The sequence below is a fragment of the Seriola lalandi genome, unplaced genomic scaffold, assembly GCF_002814215.2.
Source record: "Seriola lalandi dorsalis isolate HSWRI2012SDOR001 ecotype SW California unplaced genomic scaffold, Sedor1 jcf7180002054574, whole genome shotgun sequence".
Classification (NCBI taxonomy): domain Eukaryota; kingdom Metazoa; phylum Chordata; class Actinopteri; order Carangiformes; family Carangidae; genus Seriola; species Seriola lalandi.
Genome location: NW_019525127.1, coordinates 331,555 through 359,299, shown reverse-complemented (window position 1 = coordinate 359,299; position 27,745 = coordinate 331,555). Strand labels below are relative to the sequence as shown.

General features: G+C 42.3%; 2 protein-coding genes across 2 annotated transcripts in view; both read left to right on the top strand.

Annotated features, from left to right (window-relative positions):
- LOC111663304 (protein sidekick-1) overlaps window positions 1–18,616 on the top strand; it is a 219,891-nt gene extending 201,275 nt beyond the window's left edge. The window contains exons 32-46 of the mRNA XM_023417470.2: window positions 2,687–2,790; window positions 2,959–3,029; window positions 3,859–3,997; window positions 5,474–5,530; window positions 5,685–5,786; window positions 7,233–7,348; window positions 11,088–11,274; window positions 11,360–11,497; window positions 11,584–11,745; window positions 12,468–12,593; window positions 13,197–13,361; window positions 13,874–14,011; window positions 15,410–15,530; window positions 15,627–15,756; window positions 16,729–18,616. Coding sequence (XP_023273238.1) covers window positions 2,687–2,790; window positions 2,959–3,029; window positions 3,859–3,997; window positions 5,474–5,530; window positions 5,685–5,786; window positions 7,233–7,348; window positions 11,088–11,274; window positions 11,360–11,497; window positions 11,584–11,745; window positions 12,468–12,593; window positions 13,197–13,361; window positions 13,874–14,011; window positions 15,410–15,530; window positions 15,627–15,756; window positions 16,729–17,034 — 2,062 coding nt within the window. The 3' untranslated portion in view covers window positions 17,035–18,616. The remainder of the gene's footprint in view (window positions 1–2,686; window positions 2,791–2,958; window positions 3,030–3,858; window positions 3,998–5,473; window positions 5,531–5,684; window positions 5,787–7,232; window positions 7,349–11,087; window positions 11,275–11,359; window positions 11,498–11,583; window positions 11,746–12,467; window positions 12,594–13,196; window positions 13,362–13,873; window positions 14,012–15,409; window positions 15,531–15,626; window positions 15,757–16,728) is intronic.
- Window positions 18,617–19,894: 1,278 nt separating this feature from the next.
- LOC111663313 (uncharacterized) lies at window positions 19,895–25,823 on the top strand. Its single transcript, XM_023417480.2, has 2 exons — window positions 19,895–20,109; window positions 21,195–25,823. The coding sequence occupies exon 2, from the start codon at window positions 21,342–21,344 to the stop codon at window positions 24,477–24,479; it is 3,138 nt and encodes a 1,045-aa protein (XP_023273248.1). The 5' UTR covers window positions 19,895–20,109; window positions 21,195–21,341; the 3' UTR covers window positions 24,480–25,823.
- Window positions 25,824–27,745: the final 1,922 nt, after the last annotated feature.

Genomic DNA, 27,745 nt, shown 5'->3' with positions numbered 1-27,745 from the left:
GGATACTGTGAAATGTCAAGGCATAGAGTAGAGAATTAGAGCACAAACAGAATGGCTTTATTTATTTATTTAGCACAGGAAGTAAAGAAAAGGTTTGTGGAGCGAAAAAACATAAACCACAAAAAAAAAAAAACACCAGGGAGAGTAGAGTAATCATAATCACTGCAGAAACGCGGAGGATCTCAGTCACCTAATCACACAGGAACAGCAGGAACTGCTCTGTGTTTTTTTCCTCTTAATAATTTCTCACTCTGGCTTCATGCTTTCAAGTTTGTTTCTGCCGTTTATCTATTTTCTCTCTCTCTACAACTTTTCTTTTTACCTTTTCATCAGTCATCCCTCATGTTGTCGCCACCTCCTCCCCTCCCTCCATCCATCCATCCATCAACAGCCAGTGCTTTCAAAAACCATCAGGCTCGTATTTTTTCCTTCATACGTCCTCAAGCATCACCCCCACTCATCCCAAAGAAGAGTGCTCCATTGCTATTGAATGTCTTCCTTTTCTACTCCTTTCTCTTTTTCCCTCCATCCTCTCCTCCCTGGTGAGACTGTCATTACGGCAGCAGGTGATGATGGTCAGACTGGATAGATGCTCCAACTTCGCTGATAGCCTGAGTAGCAGGACTGTGATGAGGCTTATTTTTGTTTGGTGTGTGTTCTCTGCTTCATGACTGTTTGTGTGCGCACCTTCGCGAGCTATCACAGGGCTATTTGAGATGCTGAAGACTGTTCCCTCTCTGTGTCTGCATCAGCCTGTTTCAAACCTGCCTCGGGGAGAGTCTATCTGCCACGATGGCGGTGCTGCTGCTGTTGTTTTGATGCGTTTTTTTAGCTCATTCTATCACTGAATGCTCTCATTACAGCGCCGGATGGAGGAATTAGCTTACATCTCCGTATGCTCACACTCATACTTACTTGTTATCTGTCCTTAATTGTTGTTTTCCAGTGAGACATCTTTGGAACCAAAACATCGAATTCCCCAGGCTAGTGCGCAGACACATATAAAGTCCACACGCACACACTTTCAAACACTGTCCTTAACATCCTCCCAGTGCTCTTGGTACCCCACCATCTTTGAGCTTGGTGCCTTTGATGTTCTATTCCTGCGATACCCACAACCCCATAGGGCCTTTTCTTGTCCCTTATTGGGCCCGGCTCATTATTATACAAGAAGACACTTGAGCAGTTCTCCTGTCGCCTGCTGAATTTCTAACTGGTCCTCTGAAGTCTCCTAGGCACTCTGTAAATAAAGTCTAGAGAGGGAACTTGCAGGTAGATGTGTGAGCAGGAGTGGAATGACTTCTTGTTACAAATTATTAAATAGCTCCCGTTAACTCCTGTTAAAAACAGGTTAAAATCAATTAAAAATATAAGAAAAATGACTATTTTGCAGCCAACTGTCCTTCATAAATTACAATCAATTTCCTACAGTGTGTGGGAGAGGATGCATTTATACTGTTTGCGTCCCATAAGGCACCATGCAGCAGGCTTGTTCAGCTAGTCCCTGCACAATAGGTGCATGTTCATTGGGCTGATTGTAAGTGGCTCTAGAGCAAATTGTTTTCAACATGACTGATGTAAATTGTTATTCTGCGCTTATTAATGCTTTCACCTTGTACAGAGGAGAAATGCAGATAAGATGTTGTGGTAGTATGGCAGTAAAAATACTTTGGCAGGGGAGACAATTAGGAAAGGTGTTAGATAATTATTATTCAAGACCTTCTCTGATCTTCAAAGGCCACTGAAAGAGCAAAACATGCCTTGTGAGAGGGGGAGAAGGTGGTTTTGGGAGGAAGTTATTTCCAAATTGTTAAAGGTACCCAGTGGAGTTTTTTGACCACGTGTGGTGCTGTGTTATAATGTTTTGATGAGTGGTATTCTTTGTATCTTGTATAAAACATGTGCCTTTTTTTTTGGCCTTTTCCTAGTAGAGTAAGAGCACGAGACCACAAGCCGATGTTAACAATGTCAAAACGTTCAAAAGAAGGTTTTACAAAGGCTTTATGGGGAAGGGAATGCATTCACTGTGTTTGTTGGTACCCACAATGCTGTTTGGTGAGAAACTCTGGGTGGAATCAAAAAATTCTGCCTTAACTTTATTTGTGTAACGCCTTTCATACCATTAAGTGCAATTCAATGTGCTTTACAGGTGGCTGAAAAGCAAACAATAAGACGGTCCAAATATCAACTGTGAAACATTAGGAGACTAAAGCACAGTCATGTAGCTAGGAGGAGACAGTGAGGAACAACATTCACCCATGGCACATCTTTCAAGTAAAAAAGATTTATTGTGAAATGTGAAATGAGTACTGAGAGAAGATATTGCTGACTACTGTTGATTGATGTCTGTAAGGCACAGCTGGTCCTGAGGAGACTCCCTACCAAGACATGCCTTCAGCTGTTGTGCTATCATAAAAGTCTTTCGCTCAAAATCACAAGTCTAACTGTATTGCTGTGGTTTTATCGGCTAAATTACAAACAAAATCCCCTTATTAGTAATAAAATCACATGGAAACAATATTGTGAATCTTGCATGAGGATCATGGTGCAACAAGTCCATCAGCCGTTCGCAAAGTTTCAACAAACTAATTCATCAATTTATGCATTAAATAAATCCTGCAGATGATATAATTGAAGTAAAATGGAAATTTTTTTTTTTTGTGTGTCCATATGTGCGCATGTATAGGTTGAAGCCCTTCACGTCATACAAGTTTCGGATGCTGGCCACCAACGATATAGGAGACAGTGTCCTCAGCAAAGAAACGGAGGCTGTTACAACTCTGCAGGACGGTGAGAGACTGGGGGCGCTTATGGAGCAAGGGAGGAAAGAAAGTTGAAGACGAGGAAATACGTAGATTTTAAAACATAACAGAAGAACTGTGAGGGGATGGACAGAAGCAAGTCTGTCTGTTTGTTTGTTTGTCTTCCTCACTCTCTTTCCGTGTGTTTTCTTCCCAGTACCTGATGAGCCTCCAGTGATCCTCGCAGTAAAACCAACAACCACTACCTCAGTCCTGGTGCAGTGGAAGGTATTTTCGGACTTGTAACACAACAGTCCCAGAGACTCATGTGCACCATATTCACACATGCCTACACAACAAACTTTTGAGTACAGGTTAATCACTTACTTGGAGAAGGAGACCCCTGCAGACTTACTGCATGCAGCGTCTGTACGTGTGTTTGTGCCGTGTGTGTTTGTGTCTGTGGATGCAATTACCATTATTACTGAAACAGGAAAGGTCAGAGGGCAGCACAGACAGATTGGAGAGATGGAGGGAGAGGTGGATGAACAGACGGCGGGACAGACAGTCCTGGGTAGGGGAGAAAAATGTTCACAGTCCTAATGAGGATATAGCAGCAGGAGAGATGTTAGAGAGCGAGAGAGGCAAACATCGGTGATGTCCAACAACAGAGGAAAAAGAGAGAGAGCAAAGTTATGGAAAAACAGAGGTGGTTAAGAGCAATAGTGATATGTGAATGGACAGTAAATACAACCTAACAACTTAACTGCTCATCGCCCTTCCTCCTCTGTTTGAGAATGTCTTCTCTTGCTCCTTCATGCCTTATGTCAAAGCAGAAGGAGGCAGTGAAAAAACAAAGTCACCAGCAATTTCATCATCCTTTACAAGAGTGCCAAATCCACTGAAGCATCACTTTGTCTGTGCGGGTTACAGCCAGACCAATCCACCAGCCCTTTAAAGTGGACTCTGCTGATAAAATACTGCTCTTCCCGCCTGCCAGTTCCCTGTCACTCGCCAAGAATGAAAATTAGCATACTGCAGAATTCTCAGAAGTTTTCTGTTTGAGGAATGGATCGCTAATACTTTTCCACTGGTGCCTGTGTGTGCTTGTTTCCAGCGTCCCATTGACGACAGCATTAATGGGGTGTTGACTGGATACCGGCTGTACTATAGAGAGCTTCCCGTGAACACCTCCACTTTCACTGAAGCAGATGTCCAGACGACCAAAAACACCACCACAGGTACCCTCATTACAGGTGAGTAGCACTGACACTAACGCCACACCTGTCAAACTTGGTTCTTGATTACAGACAGAGCTGGACAAAAGCAGAGCTCTCATTGCTCATTTTGTCAACTGCAGCTTAGCTAGCTAATTGAGCAAACGCGTTCTCTGGGTGAATTTTAATTTGTTTCCAGATTTGATATTGCACTAAAACAGATGAAAACAGTCAGCATCACCACTACTTGATGATTTATGTATATGATTTGGGAATAAATCAATCAATGTGCTTATGTTCGATAAGGAATATGTAAGATCATACATTTTGTTTTAGCATAACCCTGTTTAGCCGCTTTACTTACATGCCTATAACCCCTCTGGTTGAAGATTTTTCTCCATGGCCTTGGAAGTAACGTGGTTACAAGTACAGTGTGATAGTTAGTCAGCCATGCTAACACTTGCAGATTAGATTAGATCAAATAAACACACCGTTTTCCATTCCTCACACTTTTGTTCGTCTGTTTTTGGTTTTGAAGAGGATAATAAAAGGCCTCCAAACTTTTTAATGAGTATGGCTCTTACTATAGTATCATGCACTCCACTTCAAAAAGTGGAGGAATCCAAGATTTGACAGATCTGCTCTGCGCCTAGTTACAGTTGCTAAGCTATGATTGGACAATTGCGTTTCAAGGGATTTTTCAGAGGTTTAGCAAACGGTCAGTGGCTCTATGATTTTAGAGAGAGCTTCACTTCCATAATCAATGAAGTACATCTCTGGCTGTGGGTTTGATCTACTGCACTGAAATCTTTGGTTTGAAGAAAAAATATTTCAGTGACAGTGCATTTATTATGTGCGATCAGAAAATGAGCAATAAAAGAAAGGAACAGTGGTGAAAAAGTTTGCTCTGCAACAGTAAGTACATTGACAGTGTTTGTAAAAGGTTTAAACCCGACAGTTTGAGTGTTTATAGAAAGATCTTGTTCAATTGTTCATGCTGCAGTGCCAGCCTAGCATTTTTAATTTAACCCATTTTGCCTTGTTTTAAAAAAAAAAAAAAAAAAAGAAATCTTTCAGAGGTCTTAAATGTCAAAGAAAAAAGAACTGAGAGTAAGAAATAAGAAAAAGATCTTTTGAGATGTATTCCACATCAGAGCAAAGACCAGGGATGAACTGTGTGTGGCTGTGATGACAGATTGAGCGAATGGCCCTCATCGGACCATTGTTTTCTTATGAGAACACCTATATTGCACTATAACATTGCAATAATAAAATATTATTATGCACTGTGAAGCCTGAAGTGCTTTATAGTAGATTGACTATCTGCTTGACTAGATTGGCAGATGGACAATTCCGTGTCCATCCGACGTCCACTGAGTCAGACAAGGGTACTGAAACATAAAAGTCTTTAATACAGTCATTTTATTGAATTGCATTATAATTGCACAATTTATTGTTGAACCTGAAATGTTTATTGATTTACTCTCCTTCCATTTTTCTCTCATTCTCCCCAAGCCAAGAGCACCTTCAAGACAGTCAGTAGCGCCTCGCTCACAGAGTTTGAGTTGACACGTAAGTCATTTAAAATGGAACTGGGAACTAAAGCTCCAGGGATCTTTATGTTTAGCTTTAGCTTTAGTTTCTAAAATAAGTGTCAATCACAGCCATGTCATGTTTGTCATGCATGTTTTATAAAAGTTTTTAAAGTACTGTTACTTCTCTGTAGAGCTAAAGAAATTCAAGCGTTACCAGATCGTTATGACAAGCTACAACATCATCGGAGAGAGCCCACCCTCCACCCCAGTTGAGGTGTCTGTCGGCGAGGCAGGTAAGTGAAAACAGAAGCGAGTCACCCTGTTTGAATCTGCTATGGCTGCGGGTAGAAGGCTTTTGCCGTAGTGAGCCCTTCTGCACCTCAGGGACCTGTACCTGCCCCCAGTGAAGTGGCGGTTGAGTGGGTGTGTGATATCCTGTGCTATTGTATATGCAATGCGTGTGATGGCCTCACAGTTGAGCTCTGAGAAGCTCCATTTATCTTTGCAGCAGGGTTTGTTGTTGGTGTGAGTTTGGCCCGGTCTGTAACAGAGAGCATGTTGAAGAAACAGGTGGAGCAACACTTTGGTACAACAATAGGAGGCGACGGGGGCGACATGAAGTCGTTTGAGTTTCCGAATTGCTGAGACTTTGATGACACCTTTTTTTTAAATGTCTTTTGTTTGTTGAGTTTATTGTGAGTCCGAGATATTTGACGCTGTCAACCATTCCGACTTGTTTTGTTATCACTGATGTGGATGAGGTGAAGGTGGTTATACACTCACTCCGCTGGGTGAAGTGGTGTGAGCATAGCGATAGTCCAGGACAGAATGGTTGTCTGTGAGAAGAACAAGAAGGGCTGTGTCGTAAGAGTAAGAGGGGAGTGGAGCAGATGGATCAGATGGCAGGTGCTGACTTGTTGTAGCTTCCGGATCATAAGGTGCCTTTGGATGGTGTTGAAAGCAGAGCAGTCCACAAAGAGTATCCTGGCGAGGGTACCTGGGGAATCCAGGTGCTGGAGGAGGAGGTGCAGCAGGCAGGCCACAGCATCCTCTGTGCCCCTCTTGGCCCCGTTGGCAATTTGGAGATGGTCCAGTTGTTGGTTGACAATTGGCAGGATGGTGTGTAGCAGCAGCTTCTCCTCCTTGGAAACCACAAACACACAAACAAGAGTGCATTTGCACAAATTTGCATGTTATGATAGCAACACCCACATATATTTGCAATTTCTCTTACAATCTCACACTCCCTACATCAGACCAGTTCTGCTTTCATATTCAAGGGTGTGTGTAACGTGTAGTGTGTGTAGTGTGTGTGTGTGTGTGTGTAGTGTGTGTGTGTGTGTGTGTGTGTGTGTGTGTGTAGTGTGTGTGTGTGTGTGTGTGTGTGTGTGTGTGTGTGCGTGCATGTAGAGTTTAGTAGGTTATACATATCACATGCCGAGGAGTGAGAGGTGAGGATAAGCAGCAGGAGTGGGAGGGGGTGGCAGAAAAGGCTAGAGGGGGATGATGAAATGGGGTGATATGGCCTTTTCTCTCGCCTCAGGTGCACACTGCTGAGTGTTCATGCATATGTGTGGTACAGTGGAGTAACAAGGTACTGCCTTAGGCCCATTCTAATTGGAAGGATAGAACATATCTTCTCCACTTCCCACTCTAACACCCAGCTGCACACACACACACGCACACACACACGCACACACACACAGTTACTGCCTAACAAAACATCTCTCCTGCTGTAGCTCCATCGGTGGCCCCCCAGTCTATAAGAGTGTCGGCTGTGTCTCCCTCCATCCTGGAAGTGACCTGGGACACACCCCCCCTCGAGACCCAGAATGGACTCATCCAAGGATACAAGGTGACACACAGAAAAACAAACACACACACATGTATACACACAAAGAATTCCTTGTGCCAGCTACGCTACATACAAGACACGAAAAAAAAGCAAACGCACACAGTGCATGAGTCTCCACGTGGTAAAAAAGCACACAGCGCTGTTTATGTCTGCATTTAAAATGTCTCCACTCTTGTCTTGGAGGAGATTTGCTCTGTTGCACCTTCAAGTGTCCTATAGAGACAAGAGAAAGAGAGAGAATTAAGTTAGAGGAAGAATCTGAATATCCTTTAATGGTTTCAATATCACTCCTCTGCCTGTCTCTCCTCCTCAACTCCCTTGTCCCACCCCCTCTCTCTTAGTACTTCAAACACAAGGTTATCTGTCCTGCTTTAGACACATTGATTTCTGCAGGAGTAGAGGGGGGAATGGAGAAGAAAGAAGGGAATGTAATATTTGCAGAGTGAAGGAATGAGACGAGCAAGTGATCCCTGTAGAATCCTGATTAGAGAAGAGGATCGAGGGAATACGTTAAAACTGCCAGAGATGGATGGACATGGGGAGGGGAGTGTGAGGCAGAGGGGGGTTAAGGAGATTAAGATGAGAGAAATAGAGCAAAGAAAGAATGTTTAATGAATTTATAGGTTCTGACTTCTGTTAACATCCCTACGTTGTTAGACGAGCAGCGCAGACCTCAGGTAGGACTAACGGTAAACTTCACTGCAGAGTATTTTTCCATAGTTGAAGTTTGGTGAAATGTCCTCGAGGGCTTGTTAAACACCCTGAACATGATGGCTAAGGGGTAACAGGTATTACCCAACGATGCAGGTCCTGTCAACAGGAATCTCTCGAACACACCCGAAGTAAAACGTTGCACCTTATGAAATGTTAATCTGAGCAGCAACGGACAAACCTTCAGTACAAATTGGTCATCCATAGTTCTGATTGAAGCAAACCACAACTGCACATCCTCGTAGTATCAAGTTTTTGTATTTTTTTTTTTCAAATGGGTCAGTTATTTATAATAGAAGTGCAGTGGAGACAAACAAAAACCTACAAACTGTTTCCTCCTGCGTGAAACAAACATCCAGCTGCTGTTTTTCATCATGACTTAAGATCCTAAATCAACTCTTTAACAAAAGAGATGGTTGGAAAATCCATTTAAGGTTCTTGAGCTTATCACATCATATTAAAATCATGTTCAGTCATGGCAACTTCAAATTGTTTTTCAGACTAATCCTGAGGGTCTCGCACGTACCCAATACCAAAATAGATCTTTAAACAACAGAGTGGATTACAAAACAGCAGAGTGGACTTTTTTTTTTTACTAAGCCATTAGAATGAAGTGTCACAAAAGATATTTCCTATTTTCTAAAATAATAATGTTTTAAATGGAAATACCTCTTTTATGTAGAAGGTAATACTTTTTTGAATCGAGCAAATGGATGAGTTACTCTGTATCTCATTATTGTAAGAGCCTGCGGAAGGACAGAGATGGTTTAATGCTGCCCTCAAGTGCTGCTCATGAGCTGCTACTTGTACCAAGTTTGGAAGTTGTAAATATAGCTCAGGATGCTTTGTGGTGTTTTATGTCAGGAATAATAACAAAATAGACCCCTTTACAAAAAGTAAACCAAACTGCACGGACACAGTTTATAATCCAGGAAGAAACACGCTGTTGGATCTACCTGTATGTAGCTGCTAAATTTACACAAAAAACAAAATACTAAATACTTGACTTGAATTACCAAATAAAAACATCAGCATACATCACCTCTGAATATTAAGACCATTTCTTAAACATCCTTGCTAAATATCTTTAAAGACCTTAGAGCTTTTACTGCTGCTGCACCTCCTTGATCTCCTTGCACTTATTAAATAGATGTAGTACTTAGTTATTACTCCTCCTGCTGCACTGAAGCTTTAGTGATGTCCTTCACTTGTAAGTCGCTTTGAATAAAAGCATCTTCCAAATGACTAAACATAATGTAAATGTGTCTAAATGACCACTCTGCAACTGTATTTATTATAATGTTGCATGTAGGAAAGCCTATGGTAATAACAAAACAACTAAGTGTTGTTGTTGGCTGACACGACACTGATGCCAAATACATGAAATCAATCATATCATATCAATATCTGTCGGTTTCTCACTTTGTATCCATCTTGTTGGTCCACAGATCGACAACACACTGACAACTGCCAGAAAACAATATGTCTGGTCTGTCTGTTCTTATGAAGGCCACAGTTTCATGATCTGATTACACTTTTAATGAGTCGACAAACCATGTACTGTTTGATTAGATACCCGGGTGGTTGATTGCCGCTGAATGCTTGTCAAGGAAAAAACATTTAAGCTTAACATTTAAGCTTCAAATAAATGAACCACCACGAGAAGAAGTCCTGTAACAGCTGCTGTGGCTGTTTTCTCCCTCTGAGGGCTTATAAGGGTATTTACAAGATACTTTTTCTTATTCATTTCTAATGCATGAGGCCCAACCACCTCTGTAACCTTGCTGTTAGTGTGTATCAGATATGGCTGCACAGTGTGCGTAGGGAAAGTCGAGGCAGTCCTCATGTTAAACCAGCCATATTTGCTGTGCTCTCAGCTGGTGTTTAAAAAATTAATAGATGAAAGTATTCCCTCTACATTGAGCTTCGGATTGAACAAAATGTGGTGATTTGTAAGGGGTCAAATTTAAAGCAAGAAGTACCATTATGAGCAGGAGCAGCAAGCTGTTTTAATGCATCAAACAGATTTTGTTACTGGATATGCATTTATATAGGCTGTTTACTGGCAGTAAGATATCAAGTATATTGCTCATCTGTTTTCTCTCATTATATACGGTCTGTTTCATTAAAAGTTTGTGACCTACACTACAGTCTAGAAGTCACAGGATTTCAAAAGGAATTTATTTTGTCAAAGTATGAAACACATATCTAAAATCACCACATTCATATGAAATTTAACCAAAGACTGATTGTTTTATATTGAAAAAAGCTCATTTTGGCATCATTAAATTGTGAAATTCACAAGCTACACACTATGAGGTCTTAATATTGATATTGATTTCATCATACTAGGTGTAATAATCAGATGGCCTTTGTTCTATTTAAGCTAACAGGGATCGACCAAAGTAGCCTGTGTGTCTTCATTACTGGCCGATGTCATAACTGTTAATGGACATGTCCAAGATTATTGTGCCATTCACACATGAGCATGTGCCGTCTGGAAAGACATGGGCGAGGATGTTGGCCCATGTAAGGTTTGTTAAAATGCTACACACAGATTTTATTCTACTTTTCTGACTGGTTGGAAACTGGTAATTACAACAGTCCCAGTATGACATGAAAACAGCATTGTGCTTGTAAGTGCAATGTCATGTCACTGAATGTAGTGTGAAGGTTTAAAATGAGGAGAGAAAGATATATGAAGGGATATTAATATATTTTTTGCATAAAACAGACAAAAATATATTTATCTAGACCAGAGGTATGTGAAGTACTGGTACTTAACCTTCAGTTAAACTGTCAGCGCCTAAACAAATCTCTCCATAACCAACTTTCTCTTCCTTGTTAAACAGCGCATGAGCACTTGTATTTTATATGGATCAATAAGGGCACCTCAGGAGCAAAGGACAGACAGTAAATAACACATATAGTTGGCAGAAATGAAGTGAGGGAGGGGAGAAAACAGGAGCAGGAGAATCTTTAAGAACAGAGCCAGTGTGGTTGAAGGTGTTGATTTCCCATGTTGTAGATCCACTACTGGGAGAGGGACAAGCAGAACCAGAGTGAGAAGGTGAAGATGATTTTTGTCCCAGACACACGTGTGCATCTCACCAACCTGACCAGCTACACGCCTTACCTGGTCACACTGACAGCCTTCAACACGGCAGGAGACGGACCGCCCAGTGACCCCCGCGGGGCTCGGACCCTGCAGTCCGGTAGGGAGTGGTGACAGTTCTGTTCCCTTTTTGTCCTGTATTCGTCTTCCCTTTATTTCATTAGTCATTCTCCACGTGTCTGCAGCTCCGAGCCAGCCCAGCTACCTGTCCTTCTCCGAGGTGACAGGAGGAAGTGTCAACGTGTCCTGGGGAGCTCCGCTCACTCCTAATGGACAGCTGGAGGGCTACAGGGTCGTCTACCAGCCCACAGCTCCTGTTCAGGGTATGCACACACATATACACAAACTGAGAAAAACTCTTGTTGAGGAGGAGACTGACATTTCTTTTGAACTGTCTGTGTGAGAGCAGGAGTGAGTAAAGTTGTGACAGTGGACGTGAAAGGCAGCTGGCAGCGATGGCTGAAGGTTCGGGACCTGGTCAAAGGAGCAACGTACACGTTCAGTGTCCAGGCTCTCACAGTCAGCCATGGGCCCCCCTTACAGGCAAACATCACTGCTCAGCCTGTGCAGGGTAGGTATGACCATGACTTTGTGTTTGCATAAACAAATATCAGTTGATGCAGTCATATTATGGGACTCAACTGGGGCTGAAACTAATGATTGTTTTCTACAGATTGTTAAATCTATGAAATGTCAAAAACTAGAGAAAAATGCTCCAATGCAGTTTCTTCACATATTTTGTGATGTCTGACCAAAGGTACAAAACCCAAAAATATTCACTTCACAATGATGGAAAACAGAAAAATGCAGCAAATGTGCAATACTCACATTTGAGAAGCTGTAACTACCAAATATTTGGCATTTTTACTTGAAAAATGACACTGTGACTCAAAGATTTTCAAAATACTTGTCGATAAATTGTCTTTCGATCAACTAATCAGTTACTCAACTGATCGGTTCATCTCTAGACTCAGCTCCCAGTTAGGGAAATAAAGGGTTAAGATTTGGTATTTAATTTGGGTCCGTATTAGACACGGGTTAAGGTGAGGGCACAGGTTGGGATAAGGCGTGTTCAGGTCGTGTGCTACCTGTGCTTGTGTGAATGCTGCTATAAAGAATGAAAAACATTCACTGTATGTTAATGCACTTGGTTGAAATATGTTTATGTTGCATTTACGTCAACAGACTCACAAACTAACTAGTGGTTATGGTAATAGTTCGTTAAAGTTTTCAGAAAAAGAATGTACATAAGAGCTGTGTCCTCAGTATGTGTGTCTGTGTGTGACGTTATAGGCACCCCTGGGTCTCCTATGGAAATGTCCATCACAAAGACGTCCTCTGCTCTCAATATCCACTGGTCAGAGGGAGATATCGGCGCAGCACCCGTGACTGGATACGTTATTGAGGCTCGTCCCTCGGGTGAGCTCCAACACGAACGCCACAGAGAGATTAGCCATGACTTAACTGACATGCACCTTTTCATCATGTACAGTCATTCTTTCCTTTAATCAAGGGAGAGGTTAAGTGTCACTCACTCGGCGCTAAACTTTACTTGGCGCTGCTGTCTCCAGATTCATTAAGACCTGCTGTGCAAATCAAGTCAGCAGTAATTTTCTAATAAAGCTTACCAGAGGTCTAATACAGCAAGTGAACGTCTGCGGGAACGCTCTGCAGGGGAGACTGTAGACTGTGGTATGATTCTACTTCTGATAATAATACTAATAACCATTTTATTAATGGTAATAACAGTGATCATTGTCATCATCACACAATCATCATCACTATCATCAGCTGGAAGGGAATTTGATTTGATTTGTAATCTTGAATCACATCATGACATCTGAAAGGGCATCCCCTCTCTTGTCTTTGTCTGGCATACCATCAAACTGTGACTCTCTCTCTCTCTCTCTCTCTCTCTCCCCCTCCCTCTCTCTCTCTCTCTCCCCCTCCCTCTCTCTCTCTCTCTCTCTCCCCCTCCCTCCCTCTCTCTCTCTCTCTCTCTCTCTCTCTCTCCCTCTGCAGATGAGGGGGTGTGGGATGCCTTCATCAGACCCCTCCCTCCCAGCAGCAGATCCGTGTCAGTGCCGATGGAGCGCCTGAGGTCAGGGATCAGCTACGAGTTCAGAGTCATCGCTGTTAATCGCTATGGTTACGGACAGCCGAGTACACCCTCTGCTGCTCTCGCTGGTAAACACGGACGCACACACACACTGCTGGAGCTCGGGTTAATGAACAAACCCAGGGTGATCCAACTTGTGTGATTGAGGTTTGACTGAATTTCTGGTCTGTTGGATTCACTGTAGGAAGTTAGTATGATTGTGGTCCGTGTGCCTTTGGGTGTGTCGCCATCTAGAGGCAGAGTCGTGCAAACTACAACCGAGCTTATTGTGCAAGCCATTATGTTTTCTAGCTACAGTATTACTCCAAATTTATTGTTAAATTATAAATCATGAGAAGTCTTTAATCCAGACGTTCATGTAGCTTCTTCTCTCTTCCCCATTACCTAACCAAGGGAAAGAGATGGTGGTTTGTTTTACTCAGCATGGAAAATTTTTATGACAATTCAATGGCTCAGTTAAAGAGTCCGTCCTCATTTACAGGCTGTGAGGAGTACTTCTGGTCCTGTGGGAGAAACTACAGCTTCAACATGGATCAAAGTGTTATATCCCCCTTACATGTGTCCCTCTCTCTGCCTGCAGCGCTGTCGGAGCGTCCCTTCTATGAGGAGTGGTGGTTCCTACTGGTCATGGCTCTGGTGGGACTCATCCTCATTCTGGTCTTGGTCTTCACCCTGCTGCTGCATGGACACAGCACCAAGTACAAGGCCTGTGGCACAGGTCTGTAGCATTGTTGTTCAGGCTGTAAAATGATTTCCCGATTCGATTTTGAGTCGAGAATTGGTTCATTTTGATTCGTTTCCCCAATGTTGTGTAAAATTCTTCTAAGAATGTATCCTGGGAACTTTCTTCTATGTTCAACAAGTGAGCAACACAATTGTTTCCTTGTGCACATTTTTGGATAAATTGTTAATGGTTATGAAACTGTGGAACAAAGATTTCTTTTCCTTGGCAAATGCAAAAGACTAAAACTTACTAAAACTACATCTGCATTTTGAGTGGTTCTCAACTGTTACAACAATTGAGAACTACTCATGCAAACCTTAAGAATGATAGAGAAAAAACCTGCACCACTTTCAAGGGCGTCATTATTCCCGTGGACCTCTCCAACGAGAGATCCACGGGAAAGATTGCTAACTCGAGTGTTTCATCCCAGTGTTCATACTCAAACCTGGACGTGGCTCTCTTATGTTTGAGCTCACACCACCTCCACAGGGTCAGTGAGAGAACTGAGCAGCCTGGAGCTGGAGGGATCAGAGTCTTACTCAATGAAGCCTCGGTGGGACAGATGCTCACCAACATGAGTTGAAGGACAAACTCCCTCCTCATTATGACAAAACACTGTTAGTTTGTGTGATGTGTTGCCCAGTAACTCATCTAAAGCTTTGCCTCTTCATGTTGAGGCTTTCCTTCCTGTCTGCCTCTACGTTTCTACTCCTCTCAGGCTTCCTGTGAAGCTCTTATTTGCAGGCACAGCAGTCACTTTGTGTGTGTGTGTGTGTGTGTGTGTGTGTGTTTATGTGTGTGTGTGCGTGTGCGTGTGCGTGCCTACATCTGCAATACAAAATGAGTCTTAATAAGCAGGTTACATCAGGACAGCTGTTAATCTGAGTTGCCACAGAAACCTTGGCACAACCTCTGGGCAGCAGAGTGATCAAACGCAGTGAGGGAGTTGCTGTAGGAGGACAGAGAGCAGGCAGGGCGACCGCACAAACATTAACACAACGGAGGAATGAATAGGAGTCATTGAAATTTTTGTTCAGTTGGCTTTAAATCATCCAGAGCACCTTGGTGTGCGCTAACCATATTTCTTCCAATTTAAAACCTGACATTGTTCCCTTTATTGTTCCTTTTGTTATGGTTATTGGTGCCTTAATGATGAAGGTTTTCTGCATGGTTATTGCCTGAATGCCAAATTATGCATTCGTGTTTAATTTGCTTCTTATTCTCAAGCCTGAGAGGTAGCTGAAAACAAGATGAATAAAAGAATGATCACACATAAAGTCTGTACAGCGAGAGGAACAATTTCAGGACAGTTTTTCTACGGTTATCCCGAACGAGTGACTGAATTGCTTTGAATTTTTAGTATTTATCTGATTCCTTCTGTTTTTCCTCCAGGGAAGCACGTGTCCACAGCGGAGGAGTCTGTAACTCTGGATAACGGAGGATTCACCGCTCTGGAGCTCAACAGCAGAGCGCTCAACACCAAGAACTCCTTCCTGAAAAAGAATGGGACCAGGTGAACACTCGCACACACACTGACACACACACTGATTTGATCAAAATATATCACATGTAGCAGATTTAATGTCTGTATGTGTGTGTGTTTGTGCAGGTCTCCTCCGAGGCCCAGTCCAGGTGGTCTTCACTACTCAGACGAGGACATCTGTAACAACTATAATGGAGCCGTGCTGACGGAGAGCACCACACTCACTGAGAAGCCCACTGAGGTCTCTGAGTCAGAGGTACCTCTAGCTCTCTCTCTCTCTCTCTCTCTCTCTCTCTCTCTTTAGTAGTAGGCTTCAAACAGTTAAGACACATCCCATGTTATCGTTACCATCTATACTACTCTATACTGACCATGTAATGTCAATGTACAAGGTTCCAGCCGGAGACCTTTATTGCATGTCATCCCTCGCCCCCTCATTTCATGTCAAATCTCTACAGTTACATGTTTAATAAAGGCAAAAAAAACATTAGCACCAACGATCCAGAAGTGCTCAGCGAAAGAACAACAGTTGTTTTTGTGGCTTTTACTTGGTTTAACACTTTGTGTCCTCACTATTTGGCTTAATGAATTTGTAATCCCACCTCTGTTCTGCTTTGTTTATTTTTTCCCAGCATTTTTTGCCTTTATTAGTTGGCACACAGTGGAGACATGACAGGAAATGAAGGGATGGAGGGATGGGGGGATGTATGCCACCAGAACGCCAATAATTTATTATCTATCATTTATCACCAAAAAAAAAAAAAGAAATTAAAACCAGCCAGCCATTTTCATGCCACTGTGAAACCTGGACTCTTGTTGTATTCTTGGATAATGAAAGATGTTTGATAGACACTTGAGAAAGAGAAAGTGCTCTGCACCGTGCTGGTGTTGTCAGCCTGAGATGTTGCTTGTGGAAGAAGAAAAGGTGGAAATGAAAAGCTAAAGACAAATCACATTAAGTGGCTAAGATCATCATTTAATGTGATTGGACAGGATGCGCTGTCAGAGAGCTCTCTCCAACCCTCTGCCTCCACCTCTCATGCAACATGCTGACTTGACCAAAATGCTGCCCATAATGGATTAAAAGTGCCAACAGCGCTATTTAAGAGCTGGACAATATTATCTAAATGTCTGTGGTTCAAGCCTGGCTGTGGCGCCTTGCTTGATGTCATCCCCCTCAGAATCTAACCCCTGCTGTGTCTCTGTATATGTGTTTGTATGTCTCCAGTTAACGGACAGTGACTACGAGGACGAACAGCCAAAGCACTCCTTCGTCAACCACTACATGAGCGACCCCACCTACTACAACTCCTGGAAGCGTCAGCCCAAAGGCCTTAAAGGGATCGGCGCTCCTTTTGGCTACGAGGAGTGCGCCACCGCAGACACGGAGCCCTACTACCAGACCGTGGTCACCCAGCACAGCACAGGTGGCGCGTACACACCCACAGGGCAGCCTGCGCACACACATGTCAACCCCAACACCAACCCGCCGGGATCGCGCACCCCTGTGACGGGATTTTCCTCATTTGTTTGACTCTAGAGACAAAATCTGCAGAAAATGATACACACACACGTACACAAAATGAAGGAGGGGGGGGGCCGGTGTGTGTTTGGTCTAAAGGGGAAAGAGCTGACGGCTTCTGAGGACAGAGGAGGACAAAATAAGGAGATGTGGGAAAGACTGGTGACGAAACAACCCTTCATGCCCCAAAGAACTAAACCTACACTTCTCACTTGCCCTCTGCCCTCGTTCACAATGATCCTCACTGTGTTGACGAGTGTGTGTTACTCCCCTACTCTTTTACGCCTCTGTGTCACTGTGCTTACACACACAGTTACTGTTCTCGTTTTCCACACTTTCACAACGGCGGTACTACCAGATAATCATGCCTATTCCAGAGACTCTCCAACGAGAGCTGAGAGCTAGATGAGTCAGTTTTTGTAAATGAGAGAATTTGAACTGGTTGAACATGGAATTTCTGCACAACGCTTCTTCTCTGTTTTCTGTATTTACACATGAGTGCACAAAAACATACACATGCATTCGCCATTTCAGTATCTCCCACTGGGAGAAAGGAACTTCAAAGGTGAGGAGAAATATAAAAAAAGACGGCACAGGAGGGAGCAGCTTTTGTTGACAGACTGAATTCATGTACACAAACGCAGCTGTCAGGTTTAAAAGACCACCACACAGAGGAAAAGAAAAAAAATAACATTCGATAATCATCGTATTTGATAAAGGATGGAGAGCAAGTGTGGGCGAGGGTTCTTCAGCACTTGAGGCATTCTCAGTGAGCGTGTTGCGCGGTTTCTGAGAGGGATGTGTGATGTTCGGGGTGGAATATATGAAAAACCATGTTTGTTTTTTTTTTTACTGTCCACTGCCTGTTGTCAGTGCTCCTTCTACCACAGCTCCCCAAGCCATAATGTTTGCACTGAGCCGAACCCCCACACATTTCATCTTTATTCTGCTGAAGTTTAATTTTTTACAAGTCTGACTGTGTGTGTGTGTGTGTGTGTGTGTGCGTGTGAGTGTGTATGACACGTGTGTGTACAAGCATGCGTGAAAAAATGGCTCTATGCCCTGTTCACCTGTCTCTATTGTTCACTGCTAAGCAAAGTGTGCCATTGTATGTATGTTTGTATTTTTAAGATGGATTTTGTACAGGGAAACCCTTTTTACTTGTGCGCTGTTGTATGTAGTTCTGCCACGTTTGTGTAATTCAAAGCAAATAGTGAAACAGCACAGGAGAGAGTTCACAGCTACACTGACGGATGAACAGGAAAACGCGGAGACAGAATCATAAAAAATTTAACTCAGTGGACGAGTATGGAACAAGATTACAGGACATTTTAGTGAATCATGTTCAAACTGTGCGTGATTGATTTTTGAACCACAAGGCCCCACTATCTGAACCCTGGCCTCCACTCCAGCAGCCGGGCTGACACACATGTACTTTGTACATCTCTTCAAGTGCAAACAAAAATCATCGGTTTGTCGCTCATGTTTGATTTAAAGATTCTCCACCCACCCAACCTGCCCGCCAGCAGCCTCCTCACTCTGTCACGCTTGTTTTGAGTCCCATACAGCGTGTGAATAAATGGTCATTGTTTAACAGTGCGTCTGTGTGGTCTGTTTTAGTGCCGGGACAGTGAACACGTCTGTGAGCATCACCCTGTATATTACATTAACTGAATTAAAGATGTGCTTTAAAACGTGAGAACTAACTCTGAGTAATCCTCAAGTGAACTCACTCACTGATCAACCAGGCCTGTGAACACTGGTAGTGTCATTTGTTAAAGCACTAAAAGAAGGGAAGGACCAGCGCTTTATCAGCTGTTGTCTGCTCAGTGTTCTGCTGAGTGTGTGCAAGGACCTGTGTGATGTTTTTCCCTGAATTTACAGAAACTGATTCCAGCAGGTAGTTCAATTATTAAACAGTTATGTAAGAGGTAATTCAGCAGAGATAAAGTGCCTTAATTACAGCTGTGGTATACACTTTGCAAACTGCCATACAGTGGTGGAAGAAGTAGTCAGATCCTTTACTTAATTAAAAGTACCAATCTAACAATTTAAAAATACTTATATATATATATATACATATAATATGTTCTGCATTCAGAATCCTAAAGTAAAAGTACAGAGATTTAACAAAAACATGAACATAAATGTCCCCTGTGACTGATCTTATCATGTCTGACATACATATCTGTTAAAACTAATGCATGAATGTGTAAGCACAGTTTGGTAGTTCAATCACCAGATAAAAAGGGTCATGAGGTGATTAATGGGACAGGAAAGAAGAGAAAGCTTCATTCTGATAAACAGTATAAAATCTATTTTTTTTTTTTTTTTTGGAAATTTTACCTACTTGGGCTTCAAACTATTAAAATTAAATTAAACCATCCAAGAAGTTTAGAGGGGAAATCACTCTTGATGACAACTTGACAAATATGACACAAGCCAAAATGGTTTTATCCTCAACAAGACACTATTTTAAAAGTATGTGTATATGTTTTTTGGTCTGTCTTAATCTGCAAGTAACTCATTCATTCATTCATTCATAAATACAATGAAGTAAAATTATATTTTATATCACTTTATCCACTCCTGCTGCCATATATTATCAGATAAATGGCTGGGTCACCCAAATTACACATGGTACTATATATAACCATGCAGTTAATTTTAGTTTTATTTGTCAAAGGCTAGAGATATTCGTCTCTGAAATTTCTACCTCCACCCAAAAGCTTAAAGCATTCAAAAATAAAATACTACTGTAACACAAACCTGTATGACTCAAGTATGAACACTGTCGTATGTCTCCCGGCCGGCAGGGGGCGCTGTGGGGCGGTGAAGCAGACCCGGGGGAAATGTTGTGGTGTCCGGAAGAGGGACTGTCAGCATGGCGGATGTATTTTTCGCTTCGTGCTTTACCAATTAGCCCAATGTTTTTGATATAATATCACCACGGTAACCGCCGCGCGGCAGTGAGCTGTTTCCTCAGGTAGTTAACGGCTGCAGCGGCTCGGAGCCGGAGCAGCCGTTACACCGCTCTCTGCCCCCGTCGGACCGCACGCGTCTGGACTTGTGACCCAGTTTGGTTTGGTGAGTTGTCGTCTCCTTATTCTCAACTGTCGGTTAATATAGTCAGAATAAAACTCCTTCTTTCTGCTGTGGCTGCATCTACCTCTGTCCTGTCTCTGCCGGTTGTGGAGGAGGGGCGGGTCTGTCCGTTAAAGCTAGAAGGCGTCGGTTTAAAAACCCACTGACATGTTCATTCTGCTGTGTCTGTAGTTTGAGTTTGTAGTGTGTTGTTTATAGTGACCATACTGCAGTTTGCAGTTCGTGATAGTTTTTTCTTTCAGTTGGTAGTGATGGGGAAAGAGACGCAGGGCTCCCAAACAACAGCCCAAACACCCAGAGTGAAGCAACAACACATCTGTAATCCCCGACCAGCCCAGGGGCCCCCTGAAGCCCCCTCTACACACACACACCCCCATAACCGGGCCCCAGTCACTATAGAGTCAACTGTTGTTAATCTCTCAAAAAATGTAGTATTTATATTGCAGGTGGGACAGATAACTATTAGATGCAGCAATAAATGATTGGATTAGTTACACTGATGTTGGAAAAGTCTGTTCAACTCCACATTTGATTTGTACCTTACATTTATGATATTTAAGACTATTTAAGAGTTGTAGGAAAAGTAATAAAGACCCTGTGGTATGAGATGTTGATTCAGATGTGTTGATTAATCATTTTTCATTTCTTTAGGGGCTGTAGTTTGTACTGTTAGAAGTGCTATTCATCATTCACGAAAACTGTCTGTAATCACAGTTTAGGCTTGGAGACTAGACGTTTTTAATAGAAAGTCTGCATTATTTAATCTGTGCGGTATGGAGCTTGAAAGAGAGAGGAGGTTAACAGGCAGGGAGGGTCGAAGAAAAACAAAAAAGATGCAATGAGTTGTGTTTCAGGCAGTCAGTATATCTCAGCCTCTGCTGTATCAAAGTTGACTAATTGTTTTGCTCCATGCAAGTCCCCTTTTTTTTATGGATTAGTAAATCCCCTAAATCATTCTCATGACTGATGCAGGAGCGCTTCAGGCCTTCTCTAAGCTTTATGTGTTTTAGTGCAACAGAAAGAAATTACATGCAAGTCTGAAACTAATTTGTTTGTTTCTCTTCCAGCTTCCCTAGACTTTCCTGAGTGGGATGAAACATCAGGAGCTTAAACACGGACCAGAGAGGGTGATATTTTAATTCGGTGACTCTTACTAGAGTCGAAGAAGAAATAAAATTAGCCTTAGTGAAAAATCACACACCAAAGTTGTAAGAATGGGTGAAGTGACAGTAGAAGTAGATGAGGAGGTGACGAAACAGGACGTCTCCTTTGAGCCACTCCCAGAGCCTCTTCTGATAATTCTGTCCCCGCCTCCACCTTTCTTACCTGTCCCTGGTGAACCCACCATGTTTTGGCACAAGTGGCTTAAAGCTTTTGAACATTACCTCGAAGCGCTCGGTGAAAACGAGCTGGTTGACTCCAGTAAGTGTGTGCTTCTACAGAACTGCCTCGGCCCAGAGGGGCAGCGTGTCTACACAACACTGATCCATGGTGAAGCCACGTATGCTGCAGCCATCTCAACGCTGGCGGGGTATTTTGACTCTGACCACACCTCTCAGAAGCACCGCCTTAAGTTCCACCAGAGGGCTCAGTTGCCTGGAGAGACCGTAGATCAGTTTGCATCTGCATTAGAGGAACTGCTGAGGCCTTGCAACTATGGAGACTTACAAGATAAACTTATCTTGGCTCAGCTAATTGAGAAAACAAACTGCCCACCACTAAAAGAGAGGCTACGGTTGGAGAGGGAAACGCTGACCTTGGCTGCAGCGTTAATTATCGGTAAAGAGGTGGAATCCTCTTTAAATGAATCTGAACTGTTTGGTTTTCACGAGGTCAGTGTGGATATTGGAGATGATTTAGATCCTCCTGTTCAAAGGAAGGCCAAAAGAGGACGACCTCGGCGCGGGGAGAAAAGAACAAAAGCTAAACCACGCTCGACAAAAACCCCAACAAAACCGTCTAGGTACAAAGACAACTACTATTACGGCGATAAGCTATATTATAGGGATAATAATGAAGATAAGTCCAAGAGTGCAGATGAGACTAATCTGGCTTGTGATAAAACCAGCAATAAAGGAGATAATGATGAAAGTCAAGCCTCGTCATCATCACAGACGATGGAGGAGGAAGGCTGCGACAAGGCTAGTAATGATGACGACGACAGTGATGATGATGATGATGTTGAAGATGAAGACTATGTCGTTTCCTCGGACAATTCAAAAGGCCCCCACTGTCCCATCTGTATTGATAGGCGCTTCAGAGATGCAAACAAGCTCGCCAGACACATGAGGACGCACACAAAGGAGAAACCGTTCACCTGCCCCATCTGTGCCACGACCTTCAGCCAGTCGTACCACATGACCCGACACCTGAGGAACCAGCACGGCGCGGGACAACATGTCTGCTCCACGTGTGGGAAAAGTTTAGGAAGCTTTTCAGAACTGCAAAGTCACAAGAGGATGCATACGTTGCAAGTCCTGTCATGTCCCGACTGTCATGAAAAATTCACTAATAATGGTGCGTTTCTTATTCATATCATGTCGCATAGAAAAAAACAGTCCACTCAGACAGCGAGACGAAGTTTCCAGCGAAGTGATGAAGTGAAAAACGAAGCAATAATTGAATCAAGTAAGAAGAAGAATAATGAGAGTGAGGATTGCAATGATAATGCTGCTGAGAATAATGCAGACTCTGCTGGTAATGGGGATTCTCAGGAGAAAAGATCTGGAGTTAATGTTAAGACAGAAGTCAAGGACACAAATGAAGCTAAATCTCCACATGGAGGAAGTAAGAAAGAAAAAGATGCTTCTAAAACAAAAACAAAAGGCCATTTTTGTCCCATCTGTGTTGACAGGCGCTTCAGAGGTCCAAACAAACTTGCCAGACACATGAGGACACACACAAAGGAGAAACCGTTCACTTGCCCGGTCTGCACTTTGACCTTCAGCCAGTCCTACCACATGACCCGACACCTGAGGAACCAGCACGGATTGGGCCAGTACATCTGCTCCAAATGTGGGAAAAATTTAAGTAGCTGGCTGGAACTGAAAGCTCACAAGAAGACTCATGCAGTCGAAGGCCTGACGTGTCTTGCTTGTGATAAACAGTTCAAGGAGAAGGCTGCACTAGCCAGTCATCTCAAACTACACAAGAAGGTCCAGTCCAGTCCTCGAAGCCTCATCTGCGGCGACTGCGGTAAAGTATTTGGTCGAATGTATCATTTGAAAAGGCACATAGTAACCCATCGCAAAGCAGCAAACGGTGAGTGTTACACATGTCCCGATTGTCAGAAGAACTTTGCCTTCCCGGAGGACCTAAACAAACACCTGGAGATTCATGTGAAAGAAAACAATGGGACTTGTCCGAAATGTAACGAAACCTTCAACAGTCCAGAAGAACTGGAGACGCACATGGGGGTTCATGAAAAGTCTTACACCTGCAACACCTGTGGAAAGAAGTTTAAGGTCGAGTACGCACTGAAGAAGCACGAGCAAGGCCACCAGAACGAACAGTATTACTGTTCATTGTGCCGCAAGCGCTTCATCAAGCTGTCTCACTACAAGAGGCACATACTGGTCCACGACAGGCGGGAATCTAGATGTCCACATTGTGACAGCGTCTTTCTACAGTTAACGGCTTTGAAATATCACCTGCGGACTCATACTCAAGAAAGACCATACCAGTGCACCTGCTGTATTGAGACCTTTGAGGTCAAGGAAGATCTGGAGCAACACTGTCTCAAACACAGGAAATTCAAAAAGGAGAGGCCGTACTCGTGCACTCGGTGTGATTTGGCTTTCTCCACGCTGATGGAGCTGACGGAGCACATGAGCACACACGAGGGAGAGCAGCCGTTGAACTGCCCCGTCTGCGGCAGGACTTTCTTGAACAAGAACAAGCTGGAGAAGCACCTGAGCATCCACTCGGGGGAGAGACCTCACCTGTGCTCCATCTGCGGCAACGGCTTCCCGTCCGCCGCCAGCCTCAAGTTACACATCCACATCCACACCGGAGAGAAACCCTTCCAGTGTTCGCAGTGCAGCAAGAGCTTCAGGTCGTCCAGCGGGCTGCGGCTCCACAGCAGACAGCACATGGAGGTGCGGCCCAGCTACGAGTGTCCTGAGTGCGGCAGGACTTACGGTCGCATGACGGAGCTGAAGATGCACCAGCGGTATCACACGGGGGACAAACCTTACACATGCACCTGCTGCAACAAGCGCTTTATTAGCAAAGACAAACTGAACGTTCACATGAGGATACACACAGGGGAGAGGCCATACTCCTGTCCCCACTGTGGACAGACATTTACACAGACTGGGGACAGAAATAGACACATCAGTAAATACCACTAGTTCGATTCTGTAGTATCACAACTCCAGTGAAGCTTTGGTTTTGAATTATCGTGCCTGTGGTTTTGCATGTTTGTATGGGTGGGTGTCATTAAGAATCAATTCAGATTCAGATTTTTGTAATATTATTTGAGAAAGAATAAGAAACCAAAATATATTTAAAGCCCTAATTTAGCTAGATTTAAGCTGCCATGAACACTGGATTGTCATGAGTGATGAGACTTTGATTCATTTGGTAAAATTAATAATTCTCTGTTGTAGAAAACAAAATCGAAAACAACACCATAAAGTACATCCTTAAAATGACCACACAGCCAATTTCCATTCACCACCTCTCTGACACAGTCTAAACAGAAAGTAACCATTGTAAGTTTTACAAAAATTATATTGCTAGAACTGGGGATCATTATTAACAATAATCTAAATGATACTTTTCAGTACATAATATGTGTTTCTATAAAAAGCCTTTGTTAAACAAGCCAAATGTGTAAACACAAACTTTGTATTGATTCATTTTAATCAAAACCTGTCTGATCAAAAAGGAAGTAAAGCACAGTCTGCGCAATCATTCTGTTCTTTTCTTCGATTCCAGATACTTAAAACTACAAAAAAAAAATTGGATGGGAGTGTTATTGGATTGTACAGGGGTGTCTGTTTTTCTAGTAACTGTGCAAAGTACTGGAGTAAACAAAGCACTAGCTGAATCATTACACCCTAATACATTGGGATTGTTTTGTTGGCAAACCTTTTAATGGATTGAGGGCAAAAACATGCAAAATCACTGTACTAGTGTCAAAACTGATTCCTCTGTGCAGCATAACAAGCTATGCTCTTTTCTGCAAGCTTCAAGTCTGCACTCTTCAAAAGCACTACATCACCACTCAATACAATCTGCATGAGGGTTTAGTCCCTGTAATTCATCCCTCCCACCCCTGTGCCTGACACATCCTCCATGCAGCACTTTTCTCATTCAAGCTCCCTGATCTTACCAACAAACACTAGTAACACGCATGTGAATTTCTATCATCTGGTCTTTCCGAGGTCCACAGTTACACCGAGATTGGTCTCACACACACACACACACACACACACACACACACACACACACACACACACACACACACACACACGAGCCTGCTGTCAAACTGGATACAATCATGGTCACACAAATGGACACAAATGACACTAAAAAGATTTCGGAGATCTTGTTTAGTTCTTTTGTTTTGTCATAATATGTTTGTTTCGTTTCACTTTGTTTCATGTTTTTGTTCAGGCTTCTCTGTAGCCAAACTTTTTTTTTTAACTGTTTAGAAAAGTGCCATAATAATAAAACTATTATTCACTCTACTAGTATGTGTACAGATGTTTTTGAGCAATGTTTGAAAAAGGTAAACATGCTTAGACTCGGAAGTACTGAATTATAATAATGCTCCTCACATCTGAAACCTAACACATGCTCAATACATGAGCTATTACTGTTTGATCCTGCATTTTATCAATACATCTGTAAGTACATGAAACTGCATTATTGTATTTATCTTTAATTGATCAATCAGGTGCAAGCAGAATTGAATGAATCTGTCTCCATATAGACCACCACATTATTTATTTAATCACCATTAATTACTCAAAGCCATGTGTGCAGTTAAATGCCTTGACACTAAAAGTGTGTTGTCGCTGAAGAGACTGTTTCATGATAAAAGCCAATCAAATAAACTTTACTGACAAGGTAACATAATTATCAAAGATAAACTACATACCATTGAATGCAGTGAACATTTTCATTGGAAAAAGATGATATTAATCACAACAAAAATATGTTTTATTAAAACCCTGCAGACATATGAACACAAACAGAAAACAATAGAACAAGGTTAATAAAGGAAATGGCAGAAATATAAGATGGGCATTTGATTAACGTAATTACAAATGATAATGTTAAAACAATAGAAACATGTATTAATGATAATAACAAGATGATAGATAATCTGATAATGAATCAATACAGGAGCACAGGCAAGAAACAGGTGAACCACATGAGGGTGCTGCTGCGACAAATCTTTGAGAGGGCCAAAAATGATCTCACTCTTGCAATATATGGCATTATATATTTATGCAAAACAACAAAGCAGTACAAAGTATATGTTTAGGATGTTTAATTAATAGTAGATGAACAGTATATAAGCAATAAAACAGCATTAAATGTTTCCTAATTGACACAAGAATCATGTTGAGAGCAGAAAAAGAGAAAAGGCACAATCCCAATTAGCTTGGACTGAATAGGGACATCAAGGTAAAAGTAGACCTGCGGATGGACTCTTCTGACATTTGTAATATGTTAAGATAATACACATAGACATTCTATGGTGTCAGAAGTTGAAATTGTATTTAGTATTGTCCAGGTGTGTGTGACATTATAAATAATAAATGATGGATGAGTTCCACTTAGCTGCTTCAGTTTCAGGTTCCTGGTAATGTGCATGCTGACTCACTGTCGCACTATATTCACAGTATTCTAAAACACTTTTGTACATGGTTATAGTATTTTCAATGTATCAATGTATATTTATATTTGACTGTTGCAGTATTTTACCTTTTTATTATTTCCTTTAAATACGTTAATTGAACGTAAACTAAACACCAAGCCAAATATCTTTTAAGTGAAAGGGTTAGGGTTTCTGATTCTGGTTTTGTGATGATGTCGTCATCCCTTCCTCACGCGGCTACAGCCTACGCAGTTTGTGACATTGACATTACAAGTAGAATTTTGACCTTATTTAAAACGTGAATCTGATTGGACTGGCTACCACTACTAAATTAACTATTTTAATGAGGTCGTATTTGCCACTAAACAGTGCCAGCTAGAGTTAGGCATAGAGTCAAATAGGCTCTTATTTTCATTGGCACCAGTAAGTACCACTTAAAACACAACCAAGTAATGTAAGTGTAACAGACTCTCCTGTGTTTGCTATGTGCTATGCTTTTTGAAGTGTCTGAACTGCCTTAAAGTGTTGGTTGTTGTTGGATACTGTTTTGGGGTTCACACATTGAGTACAGACATAAAAACATGTGTGGCTATAGTGCTCATTGTACTCCATCACCATGTCACATTTGTTATTTTGATATTAAATACACAGGCAAAACAAGACGCTTGGCTACATAAGGTTTAACATAACCTTTTTCATGCTGAGGAATTTGGCGTGAACAAAGGGGTGGGCCACCTGACAAAGACATCATATGATTATCTTCTTGGGTAATCGCAATCCACG

Excerpts from the sequence above, each read along its gene's own strand:
- LOC111663313 (XM_023417480.2), top strand. The coding sequence starts at position 21,342 with ATGGGTGAAGTGACAGTAGAAGTAGATGAGGAGGTGACGAAACAGGAC.